This window comes from Ornithorhynchus anatinus, chromosome 14, assembly GCF_004115215.2.
Source record: "Ornithorhynchus anatinus isolate Pmale09 chromosome 14, mOrnAna1.pri.v4, whole genome shotgun sequence".
Taxonomy (NCBI): domain Eukaryota; kingdom Metazoa; phylum Chordata; class Mammalia; order Monotremata; family Ornithorhynchidae; genus Ornithorhynchus; species Ornithorhynchus anatinus.
In genome coordinates this window covers 48,522,703-48,539,721 of record NC_041741.1, presented here as the reverse complement: position 1 = coordinate 48,539,721, position 17,019 = coordinate 48,522,703, and the positions used below count along the sequence as shown (strand labels likewise).

General features: G+C 44.5%; 1 protein-coding gene across 2 annotated transcripts; it reads right to left on the bottom strand.

Annotated features, from left to right (window-relative positions):
* Positions 1 to 1,833: 1,833 nt before the first annotated feature.
* On the bottom strand, positions 1,834 to 15,758 carry MLC1 (modulator of VRAC current 1). Of its 2 annotated transcripts, XM_001506139.4 has the most exons (12): positions 15,614 to 15,758; positions 14,824 to 15,021; positions 11,955 to 12,044; positions 9,796 to 9,849; positions 9,609 to 9,710; positions 8,055 to 8,156; positions 6,392 to 6,463; positions 5,772 to 5,888; positions 4,988 to 5,044; positions 4,362 to 4,484; positions 2,666 to 2,833; positions 1,834 to 2,308 (listed from the first exon to the last, which is right to left on the bottom strand). In XM_001506139.4, exons 2-12 carry the CDS (start codon positions 15,001 to 15,003, stop codon positions 2,234 to 2,236), a joined length of 1,140 nt encoding a protein of 379 aa, XP_001506189.2. In that variant the 5' UTR covers positions 15,004 to 15,021; positions 15,614 to 15,758; the 3' UTR covers positions 1,834 to 2,233. The 2 variants fall into 2 exon arrangements, with proteins under 2 accessions (XP_001506189.2, XP_028934413.1); XM_029078580.2 differs by lacking the exons at positions 9,609 to 9,710; positions 9,796 to 9,849.
* Positions 15,759 to 17,019: the final 1,261 nt, after the last annotated feature.

Below are 17,019 nucleotides of genomic sequence, written 5' to 3'. Positions count from 1 at the left end.
TTCTACCTCCCCGGGCAGTTCTTCGGGGATGTCCGCCGCAGAACTGGAGGCGGGGGACAGTCGGGGGGGAGGGATGGTCAGGGATGGGGAGGGGAGGGTCAGGAGGGTGGGATGGTCCAAGCTGGCTCACTGCGGGGACAGTCAGGGATAGAGAAGAGAGAGTCAGGACTGTGGAATGGTCCGGCTGGGTCACTGAGTAGGCAGTCAAGGTTGGGGAGGGGAGAGTCAAGGGGTGTGGAACGGTCCAGGCTGGGGCACCGAGTAGACAGGCAGGGATGGGGAGGGGAGAGTCGGGGGCGGTGGGACGGTCCAGGCTGGGTCACCGAGTAGACAGGCAGGGATGGAGAGGGGAGAGTCGGGAGGGTGGGATGGTCCAGGCTGGGTCACCGAGTAGACAGGCAGGGATGGGGAGGGGAGAGTCGGGAGGGTGGGATGGTCCAGGCTGGGTCACTGGGGGGACGGTCGGGGATGGGGAGGGGAGAGTCAAGGGGTGTGGAATGGTCCAGGCTGGTTCACTGAGTAGACAGGCAGGGATGGGGAGGGGAGAGTCGGGAGGGAGGGACGGTCCAGGCTGGGTCACTGCGGGGACGGTCAGGGATGGGGAGGGGAGAGGCAGGAGGGAGGGATGGTCCAAGCTGGGTCACCGAGGGGACAGTCAGGGATAGAGAGGAGAGAGTCAGGGGTTGGAAGGCCTAGGCCACATCACTGCAGGGACAGTCAGGGATAGAGAGGGGCGAGTCAGGGGTGTGGGATGGCCCAGGCCGGCTCACTGGAGGACCGTCAGGGATAGAGAGGAGAGATTCGGGGGTGTGGGATGATCCGGGCTGGGCCACTGTGGGGACAGTCACGGATGGAGAGGGGAGAATCAGGGGGTTGGGGTGGGCCGAGCTGGGTCACCGGAGGGAGAGCCAGGGATGGAGAGGATAGAGTCAGGGGTGTTGCTGTGCTGGGTCACTGGAGCTAGTGGATTATGGCTGGGGGGAAGTGGGCTATCACACCACTCAGGGGCTCGAGTGGGTTATCCCGCTACCCTCCCACACACCCGGGAGGCCAAGTGGGTTATCACACCCCCTGGGGGGGTCAGGGGCATTATTATACCACCCGGGGACCAGGTGGACTATTATGCCCCCCAAGAGGGCCAACCGGGTTATTTCGCCTCCCAGGGGGCCAAATATGTTTTGGGGGGTCTCCGAGCCGCCACCCCCACATACACACACAGATACCCACAAATGAAACTACCTCAGCAGCTCTGTAGAAAATTTCAGAGGCTACTGCAGTTACTATTTGCTAATCGCTTCCTCCTTTTCAGTTCTCCAAGTTGATTCGTCAAAAATAGACGACTATTTTGTTAAATGGGTCAAAAATAACCACAAAAGAGCACGGCTAGATTGTCAGCTCTATGAGGGCAGGGATTGTGTTAACTTACTATTTTGGACTCTCCCGAGCACTTAGAAAGTACTCTACACACAGTAAGCATTCATTAAGTGCCATGGATCGATTCTATAATTTTGTAAAGAAATGATTTATCCCGGGGTTTTATTTTCTGTCGGTTTGGGGCCTGTCCTTTAAAATTAATCTGATACTATTCCATTAAACTAGAGAAACTTTTTCGCGTCCAGATCCAGCGCAGTTTGTAATGAACACCTATAACACTGCATCAGGCTCCGTACTAAGCGCTTGGTTGAGAACAATGAAGTTAGCATCGACACAATCCCTGCCCTCAAGGAGTTTAGCCTGTTTGTAACAAGAAGATGCACGAAGGTACCATGATTTCAGAAAAAGCCTTTTATGACCTGTACAAAAGAATAATATATCGATTATGAGCAACACTTATGAACTTAAGAAAATATTTATTTCCTGTCAGGCACGATAATGAATTTTCTGTTGAAGTTAGCAGCTTGATTCATCCCACTCACTATTGGGATCTAGACTGTCATTTTCTGCATCTGGTTCACAGTCGGGGATGGGGGAATAACGCATTTGGAGTTTATGGTCTAGGTTCCAAGGAATTCAAGAGCAGCGGAATGTCCTACGTTGCTAAAAGCGAGGCGGAATCAAACCTCTACAAGGGACCCGTCTGCCGTGGGGAATGGTATCTATAACCTGCATTGTTTCTTTTTAAGCGCTACGGTGGCGTAACCGAGATGCCCCTAAAAACGCCAAAGTTAAAATGGGTTGAATTGCCAAACGCGGTGTTCAGTGGATTGTGTTAGCTGTCCTCCTCCGGGCCAGGTTACTGGGCCATTTGAACCACCACTGCCTTCCACGCTTTGTCTTTGTCAAATTCCTTCAGGGTGTTGTTAGAAACCTAGAGGGCAAAATGAATCCAAAATCATTTCCCTGCTTATTTACAACACACGTTTTGGGAAGACACTGAGCCGTGTAACTTCCGTGCCTTGGAGCCCATTAGAGGCTTTATAATACAAAGCTTTTAAATAATGCACGGTAATTTCCTGCTTCCTTTTAAAACAACTAGGGGAGTAGGGGGTTGGGGAGGAGAGGAGAAGGGGGGAAATGAATGATTTTCCCAGGGATCACCAGGGTTAGCTGATTTGCTTCCCGCAAAAGGTGTGCGGTCCCGGAATTGAAGTCCTCTAAAATTCCCCCAACCCTAGTTTCTATCGCTGGGAATGCCGAACACTGTGGTCTCCCAGGAAATACTCACCTCCATGGTTTTGTACTCCTGTTTATTCATCTGGGGAACATTCCAAGTCGAATCTTGCAACTTCCTATTGATTTTGTAGCTGACGCATTGGATGATGGTACCCGTAGTAAGGCAGGCTTGAATGAGCAGCATCAGCATCAGCAGTAACAGAAGGACATCGTAGGATTGCTAAAATGCCCGGCCACAGAATATTGATTACGTTTCAAATGATTGCAAGGACTTTCACAGGTATAAAGTGCTAGTTAGAGAAGGGGCGTGGCCTAATGGAAAAAGCCTGGGCCTGGGAGCCAGAGGACCAGGGTTCTAATCTTGGCTCTGCCACGTGTCTGCTGTATGACCTTGAGCAAGTCATTTCACTTCTCTGAGTTACTTCATCTGCAAAATCTTACTTAATCTTAAATCTTAAATTTTACTCCCTCCTACTTAGACCACAAGCCCCATGTGAGATAGGGACTGTGTTCAACCTGATTAATTCTCCTTCACCATGGTGGTGTCTTCTTCGAGTACGAAAGACAGCTCTACAATGACACCAAGCTTGGGATCATGCGCGTTTTCTATATAATTGTGATATTTGTTCAGTGTTTACTATATGCCAAGCATTAAATGTGGGAGCAGCACGGCTTAGTGGAAAGAGCCCGGGCTTGGGAGTTACAGGTCATGGGTTCTAATCCCAGCTTCGCCACTTATCAGCTGTGTGACTTTAGGCAATTCGCTTAACTTCCCTGCACTTCGGTTCCCTCATCTGAAAAATGGGGATGAAGACTGTGAGCCCCACTTGGGACAACCTGATTACCCTGTATCCACCCCAGTGCTTAGAACAGTTCTTGGCACATAGAAAGTGCTTAACAAATGTCATCATCATTATCATCATCATCATTTTACTACGTGCCGGGATAGATACCAGTTAATCAGTTTGCTCCCAGTGTCCATCCCACAAGGGGCTCATGGTCTAAGTGGAAGGAAGAACAGGTACCGAATCCCCATTTTGCAGATGAGGAAGCTGAGGACCAGGAAAGTGAAGCGACTTGCCTGAGGTCACACAGCAGGCAAATATCAGAGCCAGGATTAGAACACAGGTCCCCAGAATCCCAGGCCCGGGCTCTTTCCACAGGTCACGCTGCTTCTCAGTATGCATTTTGACCCAACCACGATCAAGAAATCATAGGAGAGCTGGGTGCACGTGTATAGAAGCTCATCAAGAGTGACAAAGCATAGTTCCCCGGGAAAGCTCGTATTTGATGGTTTCATAAAGAGCTGATGATAGTCTAGCCCTTTATTTCTCTTCCACAAAACGTTTGAGTCCATCCTCATGAGATTGATGTTGATTTCGGGAAGCCAACGTGGCTCAGTGGAAAGAGCCTTGGCGTGGGAGTCAGAGGTCATGGGTTCTAATCCCGTCTCCACCCCTTGTCAGCTGTGTGACTTTGGGCAGGCCACTTAACTCACTTAACTTCTCTGTGCCTCAGTTCCCTCATCTGTAAAATGGGGATCAAGACTGTGAGCCCCACGTGGGACAACCTGATCACCTTGTATCCCCTCAGTGCTTAGAACAGTGCTTTGCACATAGTAAGCGCTTAACAAATGCCATTATTATTATTATTATTTCGGAGAAATCCAGCATGCTAACGTAATTCGGCCTTTAGTGACTTCCTTTGAGAGCCTAAGGTTTTTAGCAAGAAATAAACCATGTACGTACTTTGATGGCGGGTGGATAATCTTTAAAAATGTCAACGATTCGCATTATGCTGAAAGATAAGTATCCAGATGCTGTGAACAGTAACGGAGACGTGACACTGGTGATGGCAATCAGGACCTCGATCTATTTAAAAAATGAAAATGCCGAAACGGAATACATTTTCCAATTAATTTCTCTTCTGGGAATGGAGCTGAACAGGTCCTGCCCCAATTGCTGTCTCTAATCCCTATCTATAATTCATTTTAATGTCTGGTCTCCCCCTGTAGAATGTTCCCTGTAGGGGAACACGTCCACCAATTCTATTACATCGTACCCTCCCAATCGCTTAGTATAGTGCTCTGCAAACAGTTAGTGCTCAATAAATATATTTGACTGATTGAGAGCTCAGTAGAGTTAATAAACAAGATCCTTGCCCTCAGGGAGCTTGCAAACTAGAGGCCGTAAGCTCATTTGGGTTAGGGAATAAGTTTATTGTTATGTTGTACTCTCCCAAGGACTTAATAGAGTGCTCTGCACATGGTAAGTGCTCAGTAAATACAATCAAATGAATGATTGATGCAAAGCAATGCTTTCCGTGATGACAGCACGAATTCCATGAGATGAGGTAGAGGCTGGTCAGTACTTACCAAGCATTTACTGGGATATTCGGCCGCTACGTGACTGGTGATGGCACTGGGAAAACACTAAGGAAAAAGTAAAAATCTTAAGAAGGAGAGCAAAAATTAATCTGCACCAATAAAGAGAAAAGATCACCTGCGCTATGACATTCCTCATTTTTCCTTGAAAAGAGAAATAATCCTGGCAATTCTGTGATCAATAATAGGTATTATTTCTCCACATTCGAAACCACAAACAGTACTGAACCATTGTTGGGTAATGGAATAAATATCCTGATCTTAAAATGAAAAAGGATAATAAGTAAAATGACTCTTGGTGGAAAGGAGCATTTCCCTGCTCTGTGACATTAGGCAAGTCACTTCCCTCTCCCTCCGCCGTCCCAAGATACTGGAAGCATCAGAACGTCATAAAGCCTTAAAAATGGCAACGATTCGCCTTTCGCTGAAAGGTAAGTTTCCAGATGAGAGCGAGAGGGCAGCAGGATGGAGAAAGTGTCCTGTACCCCCGTCCTCCTCCCTCTCTGCCCTCCCCCGCCATCATCCTGACCCTCAGAGCAACCCTGGGTGGAGGGACCTGCTCAGAGCCACGGACACCCTCAAGGGGACGGATCAGGCTTGAGGACCTTGGGCTCTATGTGTCCGGCTAATTGGCCCTGGAGTGAGATAGGACCGATGGCACACCCAGACTGACTCGATTTGCCACCGTGGGGGTCAAAGGGGAGCCCACAATTCCCTCCCGAGCCCAGGCCGGCTACCCACCGGGAGACCGGCGGGAAAATTCCACCGTACTTACCGCCACCAAGATCCAGAAGAATGTTACCGAGAGGTAAGGGCCTGAGACTAACACATCCATGTTCAGAGCAATGATTCCGCCAAAGACCGCCGAAATTCCCACAATCACTTCGACAACCTGGAAGGGGGGCGGAATTCCAAAGCCAGATACGCTTTAGTTGACCCTGACGCTCTCATTCTGGCTTAAAGTAGACCTGCCTGCCCCGCGACCTTGGGCAAGTCACTCCACTTGTCTTTGCCTCACTTTCCTCATCTGTAAAATGTAAAAAGATGCCAGTTCTCCCTCCCCCTTGGACTGCGAGCAAGCTGTATAGGACAAGGACAGTGTCGGACCTGATTATCTTCTATCTACCCTCGGTGCTTAATGACGGTGCATAGCACATAATAAATGCTAACACAAATCAAAATTATCTCCATTATAGATCACCTTGGAAATGAACTAATTGGGAAGCATTGGGAAGACTCAAGTCAGTGGATTGGATTGGTTTTCTGAGAGGCGCGAGAAAGCTTATGTGGTTTGTGATTGACCCACTCACATTTCCAGACTGCATTCAGATAAACATTTGAATGCGATTATTTGTCTATCCTCCCCCGACTTCAAGAAAACAAAGATTTTCTTACTGAATAAGATTTCAGGACTCGAGCTGGAAAGTTTACGTTGTTCAAAACGTTGGTGCTATCATATACGGTACTCTAAAAGAAAAACAAACAAGATGAAATGGGCAAAAAAACCCCACACTCTACAAATACTTTCAGAACAAACTGGGGTGATAATGTTCCCTTTGGTCGCAAACGGCAAAATACGGCCACTAGTTTGAAGGCTCTTTAGAGGGTAGGGATCATGTCTACCAACTCTCTTGGACTCCCAAGCGTTCAGTACAGTGCTCTAAACACAGTATGAGCTCAATAAAGGAAGCACCATGGCTTGGTAGAAAGAGCACGAGCTTGGGAGTCAGAGGACTGGGGTTCTGATCCCGACTCTGCCGCTTGTCTTCTGCGTGGCCTTGGGCAAGTCATTTAACCTCCCCGAGCCTCAGTTACCTCATTTGTAAAATGGGGATTAAGACTGAGCCCCATGTGGGACAGGGACACAGTCCATCCTAATTAGCTTCTGTCAACCCCAGCACTTAGAACAGTGCTTGACACATAGTGAGCGCTTAACGAATACCGTTAATAGTATTATTATTATTATAAATCAACCCATCGATCAATGGTATTTACTGAGCAGTTACTCTGTGAAGACCACTGTACTAAGCGCTCGATAGAATCAGTAGACACATTCCCTGCCCAAAACAGGCTTGCAGTTTAGAGGGGGTGACAGACATTAACCAAGACAAATAGTTTATAATATGTCCTTTATGGATACATAATTCATAGATATGGAATAATACTCCACCTCCCAAAATGGCTCCAAAGGATGCTGGAAAGAATCATATGAATATTGCCCTTCTAGACGTTGATTCTCTTGCCTAATTCTACTATCCCTAATTTTCCCTCTCCCAGGGTCAAAATTTCTACAAAACCCTACTTGGATCTTCTAGCATCGTGAACATTTTCCTCTAACATCCCTAGCTTTTCCTTTGTGAATTTCCATTATGAAATTCCAACTCCTTGAGGAGAGGGATCATATCTGCCAAATCTAAATGCACTGTTCTCTCCCAAGGGATTAGTACGAGAAGCAGTGTGGCTCAGTGGAAAGAGCCCGGGCTTGGGAGTCAGAGGTCATGGGTTCGAATTCCGGCTCTGCCACTTGGCAGCTGTGTGACTGTGGGCAAGTCATTTAACTTCTCGGGGCCTCAGTTACCTCATCTGCAAAATGGGGATGAAGACTGGGAGCCTCACCTGGGACAACTTGATGACCCTGTATCTACCCCAGCACTTAGAACAGTGCTTGGCAGATAGTAACGCTTAACAAATACCAACATTATTAGTATTATTATTATTATTATTACGGTGCTCTGGACCCAGTAATAAATATCACTGACAATGATGAAGATGGTGATCAGAGTTGAGTGGAAGATCCTTGAAGGTAGGGATTGTGTCTACTTACTTTATTGCTTTCTCCCAAGTGCTTAGTACGGTCCTCTGCTATTGATTATCGCTAGAGAAGCAGCGAGCCCCATGTGGGACAACCTGATTACCTTATATCTACCCCAGTGCTTAGAACAGTGCTTGGCACATGGCAAGTGCTTAACAAATACCATAATTATTGTTATTATTACAGAAAACTTTTAAAAATAATCCAATTGGCACAAAACACAACATTTCTTATAAGCACACCTACTTTTTTCCTCTTAAAACATTCTTCATTCGATCTTGCTGAAATGATCACTGTTGATGCCATAAAGATCTCCAGCAGAATTAGCAGAATCAAGTTGAAATTTATCTACAGGGGAAGTATAAACCAGAACAAAATTATTTGTTGTAAATCAATCAATCACTGGTATTCATCGAGTGCTTACTATATGCTGAGTATTGTACTAAGCCCTTTGGAGAGGACAATACAACAGAGTTAGCAGATATATTCCCTGCCTATAACAAGTAAATCGATGAAGCAGCACGGCTCAGTGGAAAGAGCCCGGGCTTTGAAGTCAGAGGCCACGGGTTCTAATCCCGGCTCTGCCACTTGGCAGCTGTGTGACTGTGGGCAAGTCGCTTCACTTCTCTGTGCCTCAGTTACTTCATCTGTAAAATGGGGATTAAGACTGTGAGCCTCACGTGGGACAACCTGATGACCCTGATCTACTCCAGCGCTTAGAACAGTGCTCTGCACATAGTAAGTGCGTAACAAATACCAACATTATTATTACCTCATGTCCTCTGACTTATTATCGTAAACTGTGGTGCTAAAATGATCAAACTTATCGTGTGAGACGTAATCCTGATTTTAGGAAGCAAAACTGAGTTTTCTTAGGAATTAGTTCCTTAAAGGAGAACGAATTTCTTAAAGGAAATCTTAACAAGTAAAATGAATTTGAAAGGCGTCTTTTCAAAATCCCAGCTGGAATCCTTGGACCCTTGGATGTCCTTAGACCTAGAACACTTTGGACACTTCTTTTTATGGTATTTGTTAAGCGCTTTCTATGTGCCAGACACCGTACTAAGCATTGAGGTAGATAGAAGCTAATCAAGCAGACTAATGGCAGAGTCAGGATTAGAACCCAGGTCCTTCTAACTTGCAGGCCCATACTCTACTACTTTTCAAGGATTCTCAGTGAACAGCTCTTTCCCTTAAGTCATGCCGCTTGATTGATTCCTAGTGATGAGGATTTTTGATCTTTTACTGTATTTTCAGTGTTGGTCATTTGAAATATTTCTGGGGCCAATCAATCAGAGGTATTTACTGAGCGCTTACTGTGTGCAGAGCACTGTACTAAGTGGGTGGGAGAGTGCAATATAAGTGAGCTGGTAGACATCTCCTCCAGGAGCTTACAGTCTGGATAGGGAGATAGACAATAATATAAATAAATGAATTATGGCTACATACAAAAATGCTATGAGGCTGACATGGGTGTTTAATACCAGAGAAGTAGCGAGGTCAAGTGGAGAGAGCACAGGGATCAGAAAGATCTGCTGTGTGACCATAGGCAATCATTTCACTTCTCTGTGCCTCAGTTCCCTCAGCTATAAAACGGGGATTAAGACTGCAAACCCCATATGGTTCCGGGACTGTGTCCAACTTGATTAGCTTTTATCTATCCTAGCGCTTAGTACAGCGCCTGGCACGTAGTAAGCGCTTTACAAATACATTTTTAAAATTCTGGAGAGCACTGCTCGATTGGTTGAGGGAGATATTTGGGGGTACAGTAACCCCTGATGATCATTTTTAATAACTTACATTAACTGCTGATGGATTCAGGACCAGTTTACAGCCGAACCAAATTAAACATGTTGTTGTAATCGCAAACGTGGAAACAAACAAAATCTGAAAGTTTGGAATCTGAAAAGCGATTAGAACAAGAGAGTTTTTAAATACATAGCTCATGAATCAAAAACCATTCTGAAATCAAATTCTAAGCACTCACCATGTTAATCTTGCTTCTTGCTACAGCAAAACTCACAATTGCTGTAGGGATGCACTAAAAAAAAAATAAAAAAAAAGAACTAGATATCTCTTAACGGAAACCCCAAATGAAATGTGTAATTATGTCTTTCTCCTGATTTTTCTCCTACCTTTCCGCATTAAGGAATGCCTGTACTTTGTAGAAATTGGGAAAATTACCAGACTATTAATCTCTCAGTGGTATTTATTGAGTGCTTACTGGGGCCAGAGCACTGAACTAAATATATGGGAGAAGACAATACCATAGAGTTAGTAGACACGACTGTATAATAATAATAATAATTGTGGTATTTGTTAAGCGATTACTTTGCGCCAGGCACTGTACTAAGCCTTGGGGTAGATACAAGATAATCGGTTTGGACCCACCCCCTGTCCCACTTTGGGCTCATAATCTTAATCCCCATTTTACAAATGAGAGAACTGAGGCACAGAGAAGTGAAGTGCCGAAGTCACACGGCAGACAAGTGGTGGAGAGGGATTCAAACTCAGGTCTCTCTGCCTCACAGACCCGTGGTCTATCCACTAGGCCACGCTGTTTCTCCTAATGATCATGCAATTGGAAATTCAAGGGGTTTAGGGCACTAGACTTCAGTCTCTTTATCATTTAATCCACTCCTGGAATTCCTTAGGCAGAGTAAAATGGATTGTCAGACTAAGTTCGGCAGCGTACTCCCCCTGAAGACTGTAAATCCCTCCTGGGCAGGGAACACATCTACCAACTCTGTTGTATTGTACAGTAAGGGTTCAATAAATATTAATGATTGATTTCTGGGATCTAGGATAGTAATTCTGCCCTCATTATATTTCAGTGTAGGGTCAAAAACGTTCCCTTAAATTAAGAAATCTCAATTTTAAAGTCCCGTCAGTGGTTTGACTTTGAACTCCTCCCCGCAAAAAAAAAAATAAATAAACACAAAGACTTTCCCAAAATGAATTTTCCCAAAACAATTTTCCCAGGTCTATTGGACTTTTTACATTTCTTGATGCAAGAACAATCAATTTGGGGAAACATAAAAAGATGTTACTTGTAATCCATTAATAATCCTTTTGGAATATCCTTAGAAATCCATTTCTAGACTTAGCCTTTCATTAACGTCATGCCGCTTCCTCGTCTGTTAACCTTTTAGATATAATAAAAGAGATGTAAATGTAATTAAGACTTTATTCCATTCCAGGCTAGCTGCATTTACTATAAAGTCCATTTTTTTCTTTCCTGAAGACCAGGATCAGCCCACTGTGAATCATCACAGTAACTTTTATTAGATAAAGATTTCCTGGATATTTTTCTACCCTGCTCGCCCTTCCAGAGTTTCACTTCACAAGTAGAGAAAGGGATACGATGGCCATGCATGAGAGTCCTTTGAGGGGTTATTGTACAAGCGTTCAGTACAGTGCTTTATACATAGTAGGTGCTCAATAAATGCTATTGATCATAATTATGGTACTGGTTAAGCACTTACTATGTTCCAAGCACTGTTCTAAGCACTGGGGGAGATACAAAGTTATCAGCTTGTCACAGGTGGGGCTCACAGTCTTCATCCCCATTTTACAGATGAAGTAACTGAGACCCAGAGAAGTGAAGTGACTTGCCCAAAGCCACACATCTGACGAGTGGTGGAGCAGGGATTAGAACCCACAACCTCTGACTCCCAAGCCCATGCTCTTTCCACTAAGCCAACATGGGGTTCACACTCTTAATCCCCATTTGACGGATGCGATAACTGAGGCCCAAAGAAGTTGAGTGACTTGGCCAAGGTCAAATAATAGACACGTGGTGCAGCCGGGGTTAGAACCAGTTCCTTCTGACTCCCAGGCCTGTGCTCTATCCACTAAACCATGCTGCCCAATAAAACCTGAATTTGTTCATAAAAGCTCCCAGCTTGAGGCTGGGGATGGGCTTGGGGAGAAGGAGGGGAGAGAGGAGGAAATTGGGGAGACTAAGCCAAAATGCACCACATTCTAATATGAGAGATCAATAGGAGAAGCGAAGTATTTTAGCAGGAAGAAACGGGTAAAATCCATCTACAAATCAGAGAGTCAATGGAGAATACTCGGGGGGCGGGAAACGTTCACTGCCTTTTTTATTTTCAGACGGACACAATTAAAGAAGATCACACTTACTGCCCCTGCAGCGCAGCGTAAGTAATCCATTTCTGAAGGGAAAACATTTCCCAAGTAAAGCGAAAATCCCGAAGTCACAAGAAGGCAACTCTGCAAAGCAGAAATACAAATGCGGGTCACGGTTAAAGTTTGGAGAAATTTGGAAAATGAGCTGTTTCTTTCAAAATTAAAGATCTGGGCCTTCTACATGAAATTATTCTAAGGTTATATTGTATTTTCCTAAATGCTTAGGACAGTGCTCTGCATACAGTAATCACTCAGTAAATACAATTGATTGATTTAAAATTGAAGTATGGTAAAATTTCATAAAAGATGGCGTAAGTCAAATCAACAAGTACCTACCCCTAATCTTCCTCCAGTTCCTACAATTTGTTCATCATTTTTGTCCGTCTCCCTCAATTGACTATAAACTCCTTGAGGTCAGGACGGATGTCTTCCTTCTGTTGACTATCTCGAGGGCTAGGTACAGTTCTTGCTTGCTTGAAGTGGTTAAGCTGGGACTCAACTGTCCAGCTCCAAACTGAGACCAGGGCACCGACATCTCAATCAATCAATAAATCAATCAATCGTATTTATCGAACACTCACCATATCAGAACACTGTCCTAAGTGCTTGGGAGACTCCAGTACAACAGAATTAGCCGACACTTTCCCTACCCAAACTGAGCTTAGGTCTTGATGGGGAGATAGTTTAAATATATCTACAGATGTAGATACATAGATAGATGTGAATATATATACTATACGGCACAGAGTAAGCCCTTAACAAATATCACAAACATGGATATCTACATATAAGTAGATACATAGACATAGAATTACATATATAATAATGGTGGTATTTGTTAAGCACTTACTATGTGCAGAGCACTGTTCTAAGAGCTGGGGTAGATACAGGGGAATCCGGTTGTGAGGCTCACAGTCTTCATCCCCATTTTACAAATGAGGTCACTGAGGCCCAGAGAAGTGAAGTGACTCGCCCACAGTCACACAGCTGACAAGTGGCAGAGCCGGGATTCGAACTCACGACCTCTGACTCCAAAGCCCGGGCTCTTTCCAATGAGCCACGCTACCTCTCTATAATTACATATATGGTTATATGGGGATTTATTGAGCGCTTACTGTTTGCAGAGCACTGTACTAAGTGCTTGGGAGAGTCCGATATACCAATCAACACATTCCCTGCCCACAGCGAGCTCACAGTCTAGCAGGGGGAGTGGAGGGGTTGAGAAAGAGATATTAACAGAAATAAATAAATGACAGATATGGACATAAGTGGTATGGGGCTGGGAGGCGGGGGGATCAACAACGGGAGCAAGTCAGGGTGACGCAGAAGGGAGTGGGAGAAGAGGAAAGCGGGGAGCCTAGTCAGGGAAGGCTTCTTGGAGGAGACATGCCCTCAAGAAGGCTTCGAAGGGGAGGAAGACTATTTTGAAACAAGCACTGGGGCCCCAGCCCCTGTGTGAAAACATCGACACTCAGCTGTCAAGCCTGTAGCAAGGTCCTCAGAGAAAGCGGAATGCTCAACTGTCAACTCCAGAGACATAGTGGCTAGAGCCCGGGCCTGGGAGTCAGAAGGTCATGGGTTCTAATCCCAGCTCTGCCACTTGACTGCCGTGTGACCTTGGGTGATTCACTTCACTTCCCTGGGCCTCAGTTCCCTCGCAGCGTGGCTCAGTGGAAAGAGCCCGGGCTTGGGAGTCAGAGGTCATGGGTTCGAATCCCAGCTCTGCCACTTGTCAGCTGGGTGACAAGTCACTTAACTTCTCTGTGCCTCAGTTACCTCATCTGTAAAATGGGGATTAACTGTGAGCCTCACATGGGACAACCTGATGACCCTGTATCTACCCCAGTGCTTAGAACAGTACTCTGCACATAGTAAGCGCTTAAAAAATACCAACGTTATTATTACTATTATTATTATCTGTCAAATGGGAATTGAGTCCGTGAGCCCCACGTGGGACAGGGACTGTGTCCAACCCTATTTCCTTGTATCCACTCCAGCACTTAGTACAGTGCCTGGCACCTAGTAAAAACTTAACAAATACCACAATCATTATTATTATTACTAACCACCCAGCCAGTTTGTGAGCCTGCCAAACCCTGGAATAGGCACTCTTTCACCACCCTGAATTTAAGACGTTTATTATTGTAGTTCAGAACTCTTGTCCCTAACCAGTTTCAGCCTGTTTGTGGAGGACTGCCTTTCTAATTTGTACCAGGAAACTGAATTTTGTTCTGGTCTTCCCAAGCATCAAACAACCCCACCCAGTTGGGCGTGATCCAGAAATCCCCGTTCACCTTGGATGGCATTTATTGAACACTTCCTCTGTAATAATAATAATAATAATGGCATTTGTTGAGCGCTTACTACGTGCAAAGCATTGTTCTAAGCGCTGGGGGGGGGATACAAGGTGATCTGGTTGTCCCACGTGGGGCTCACAGTCTTAATCCCCATTTTCCAGATAAGGTAACTGAGGCACAGAGAGGTGAGTGACTTGCCCAAGGTTGCACAGCTGACAAGTGGCAGAGCCAGGATTCAATCCCATGACTTCTGACTACCAAGCCCAGGCTCTGTCCACTGAGCCACACTGCTTCTCCAATGATGGATGGATAGAAGGCAGTCAGACTGGATACAGTCCCCGTCCCACGGGGACCTCACAGTCTTAACCCCCATTTTACAGATGAGATAACTGAGGCACGGAGAAGTGAAGTGACCAAACAGAGTCCTGGATCGGATACAAGATCATCAGGTGCCACTCGAAGCTCACGGTCTAAGTAGGAGGGAGAAAAGGGATTGAATATCATCATTATTATTATTACGTTTCTGGAACTTCCCACAGATTGTGAAGCACAGTTATAGTACTTACTCCCATCAAGAGGGAAAAGATCCAAGCTCGGTAACTGAAACAGGGATGGAATCTTTTGGCTAGCTGAAGGTCGCTGGATTTTATATCAGGAACGTAATTTCCCTGATCCTGTCTTCCGCACTCCAGAGTGGACATTCGGTCATAACTGAACTCTTCTCGGTAAGGCTCTTCTCGGGTCATGCTTACTAAAAAGATGGTCTGTAAAAATCAGGAAATGCAATCGAGATAACAAATAACTATAATAGAGTATAATGAAATGATAAAAATGTGGATCGGTTGACATCCGCAACTTTAGTACTCTCACATCATCTTACCAAACCCGAATCATTTCAGAATCGCACCATATTCTACTTAAGTTCACCGTTAGTGATGTCTTCCTTAAATACGAAGGACGACTCCGCGTATAAGTTCGTAGCGCCTGAATCCCTTTTTCAATAAACTCGTGTAGATGAAGCATCATCGATTTTAAAGGAAACAACAGTATTTCTTTTCCAATAACAGAAATATGAAAAAGCAATCTGATTCTGAACTAGAATGTGTTGCAAGCAGAGGAGTGTATATTGAATCACAAAAACGTTCTGTTTGCCCCTTAATTAGTAAGGCAAAAAAACGATACTGAACAACAGTTAAATTCATTCACATTCATGCTCCAGGTGTAATATTTTCGTATTTTAAGTGACCGTTTCATCGATCAATTCGGCTTCAATTTTATTGGCCTCACTCTTTTTCTCGAAATTTCATATATTTAAAAAAAATACACGTTTTAACAGTTTAAAATCCTCCTTCTTACCTTGCAGTTGAAAAGTTAGCTGTCAGTTTAAAACACTTGGAGGAGCAGAGTTGTCTGGTCACTTTATAATTCTCTCTCACTGGTTAACAATTCATCCTGTCTCCATCAAGTTTGCTCCTTCACTTTGGCTTTCGACCACATCTATTCACAAATGGAACAAAAGCCCGGCAAAAACTGCAGTTAATCCAGTGGACGGAGGAACGCCTCCTGAATTCTAACGAAGAGACACAGCTTCGAGATAGCTTTGTAGCGTTTCTAACATAGAAAAGTTTCATGGAAACTACCAAATCAACTCTTCAGAATGCAACTGTTTTAAAGTGTAGTGTAAACCTCTCTTCAGCGTGAAGCTGCTGAAAATAACTGATCAAAATTGGCGACACCCCTCCCCATTCTTGTGTGCTACATTTCCTGAGGGAAAATCATATTTTTTTTTATTTTTTAAGGAACATACTTCTTACTAAAAAAAAAAAAATACACGGGCCACTTTCTTAATCTGTTTTTACAGTTAGCCTGGGTTATTTTCCTAGGCAGATTGAGTTGTATTTTACCATTAAGGTCTGGCTATACCTTTTATCCGATGTAATCCTTCTCCTCCTAACTAGGGATATTCCTAAAGGGGTCAAATAAACATTTACTCTCTTGACATACACTAGTCCGACACTCAACAGAACACAGTTGCAATCAAATAATTTAATTAAAATTCTAGTAGGCTGAACCGGTGCACTGAAGGTCTGGTCTATTGGACTTTTTATTTCTGCTTATTAGGCAAGGAACAAGGACAGGAATGCATTTACCCTGGAGATATTGGCAATTGGACAGCACCATTGACAGGGTCTTTTGTTCACACTTTAAGCATCACTTGTAACCGCAAAGCTTTCAACCCCCAGCATACTAAGAAAACAGCACCTCACATCTCACTTACATAAAACTTTGGTTAAACCACCAGTTTTCAGATAAAACCATAGACAAAGGCTTCATTTTTTCTTTCCCATCTCCTAAGATTGGTCCACACTTCAAAATATAAACCGGTCCCGCTCGATTCAGTAGTTGTCTCGGGCTGCGTTTCGACGTGCAGGATAATTTCTGTTTTTTAGCTCTTTGTGAAATCTACACTTTAACAGTGCACATTCACTCTAGTTAATGAAGCGTCCCCTTTTGTTTGAAGAAAAATACTATGCAAATCTGAGGAGATTTTCCAAGGCTCGTTGCTATATAAAGAAATGAAGCAGAAATTAATAATCGTGGTATTCGTTAAGCTCTTACTCTGTGCCAATCATCGTACTAAGCGGGCTGGGGTAGATGCGAGATAGAAAGGTTGGACACAGTCCTGCTCCCACATTGGACTTACAATCTAAGTAGGAGGGAGGCAGGTATTGAATCCCCATTTTACAGATGAAGAAACTGAG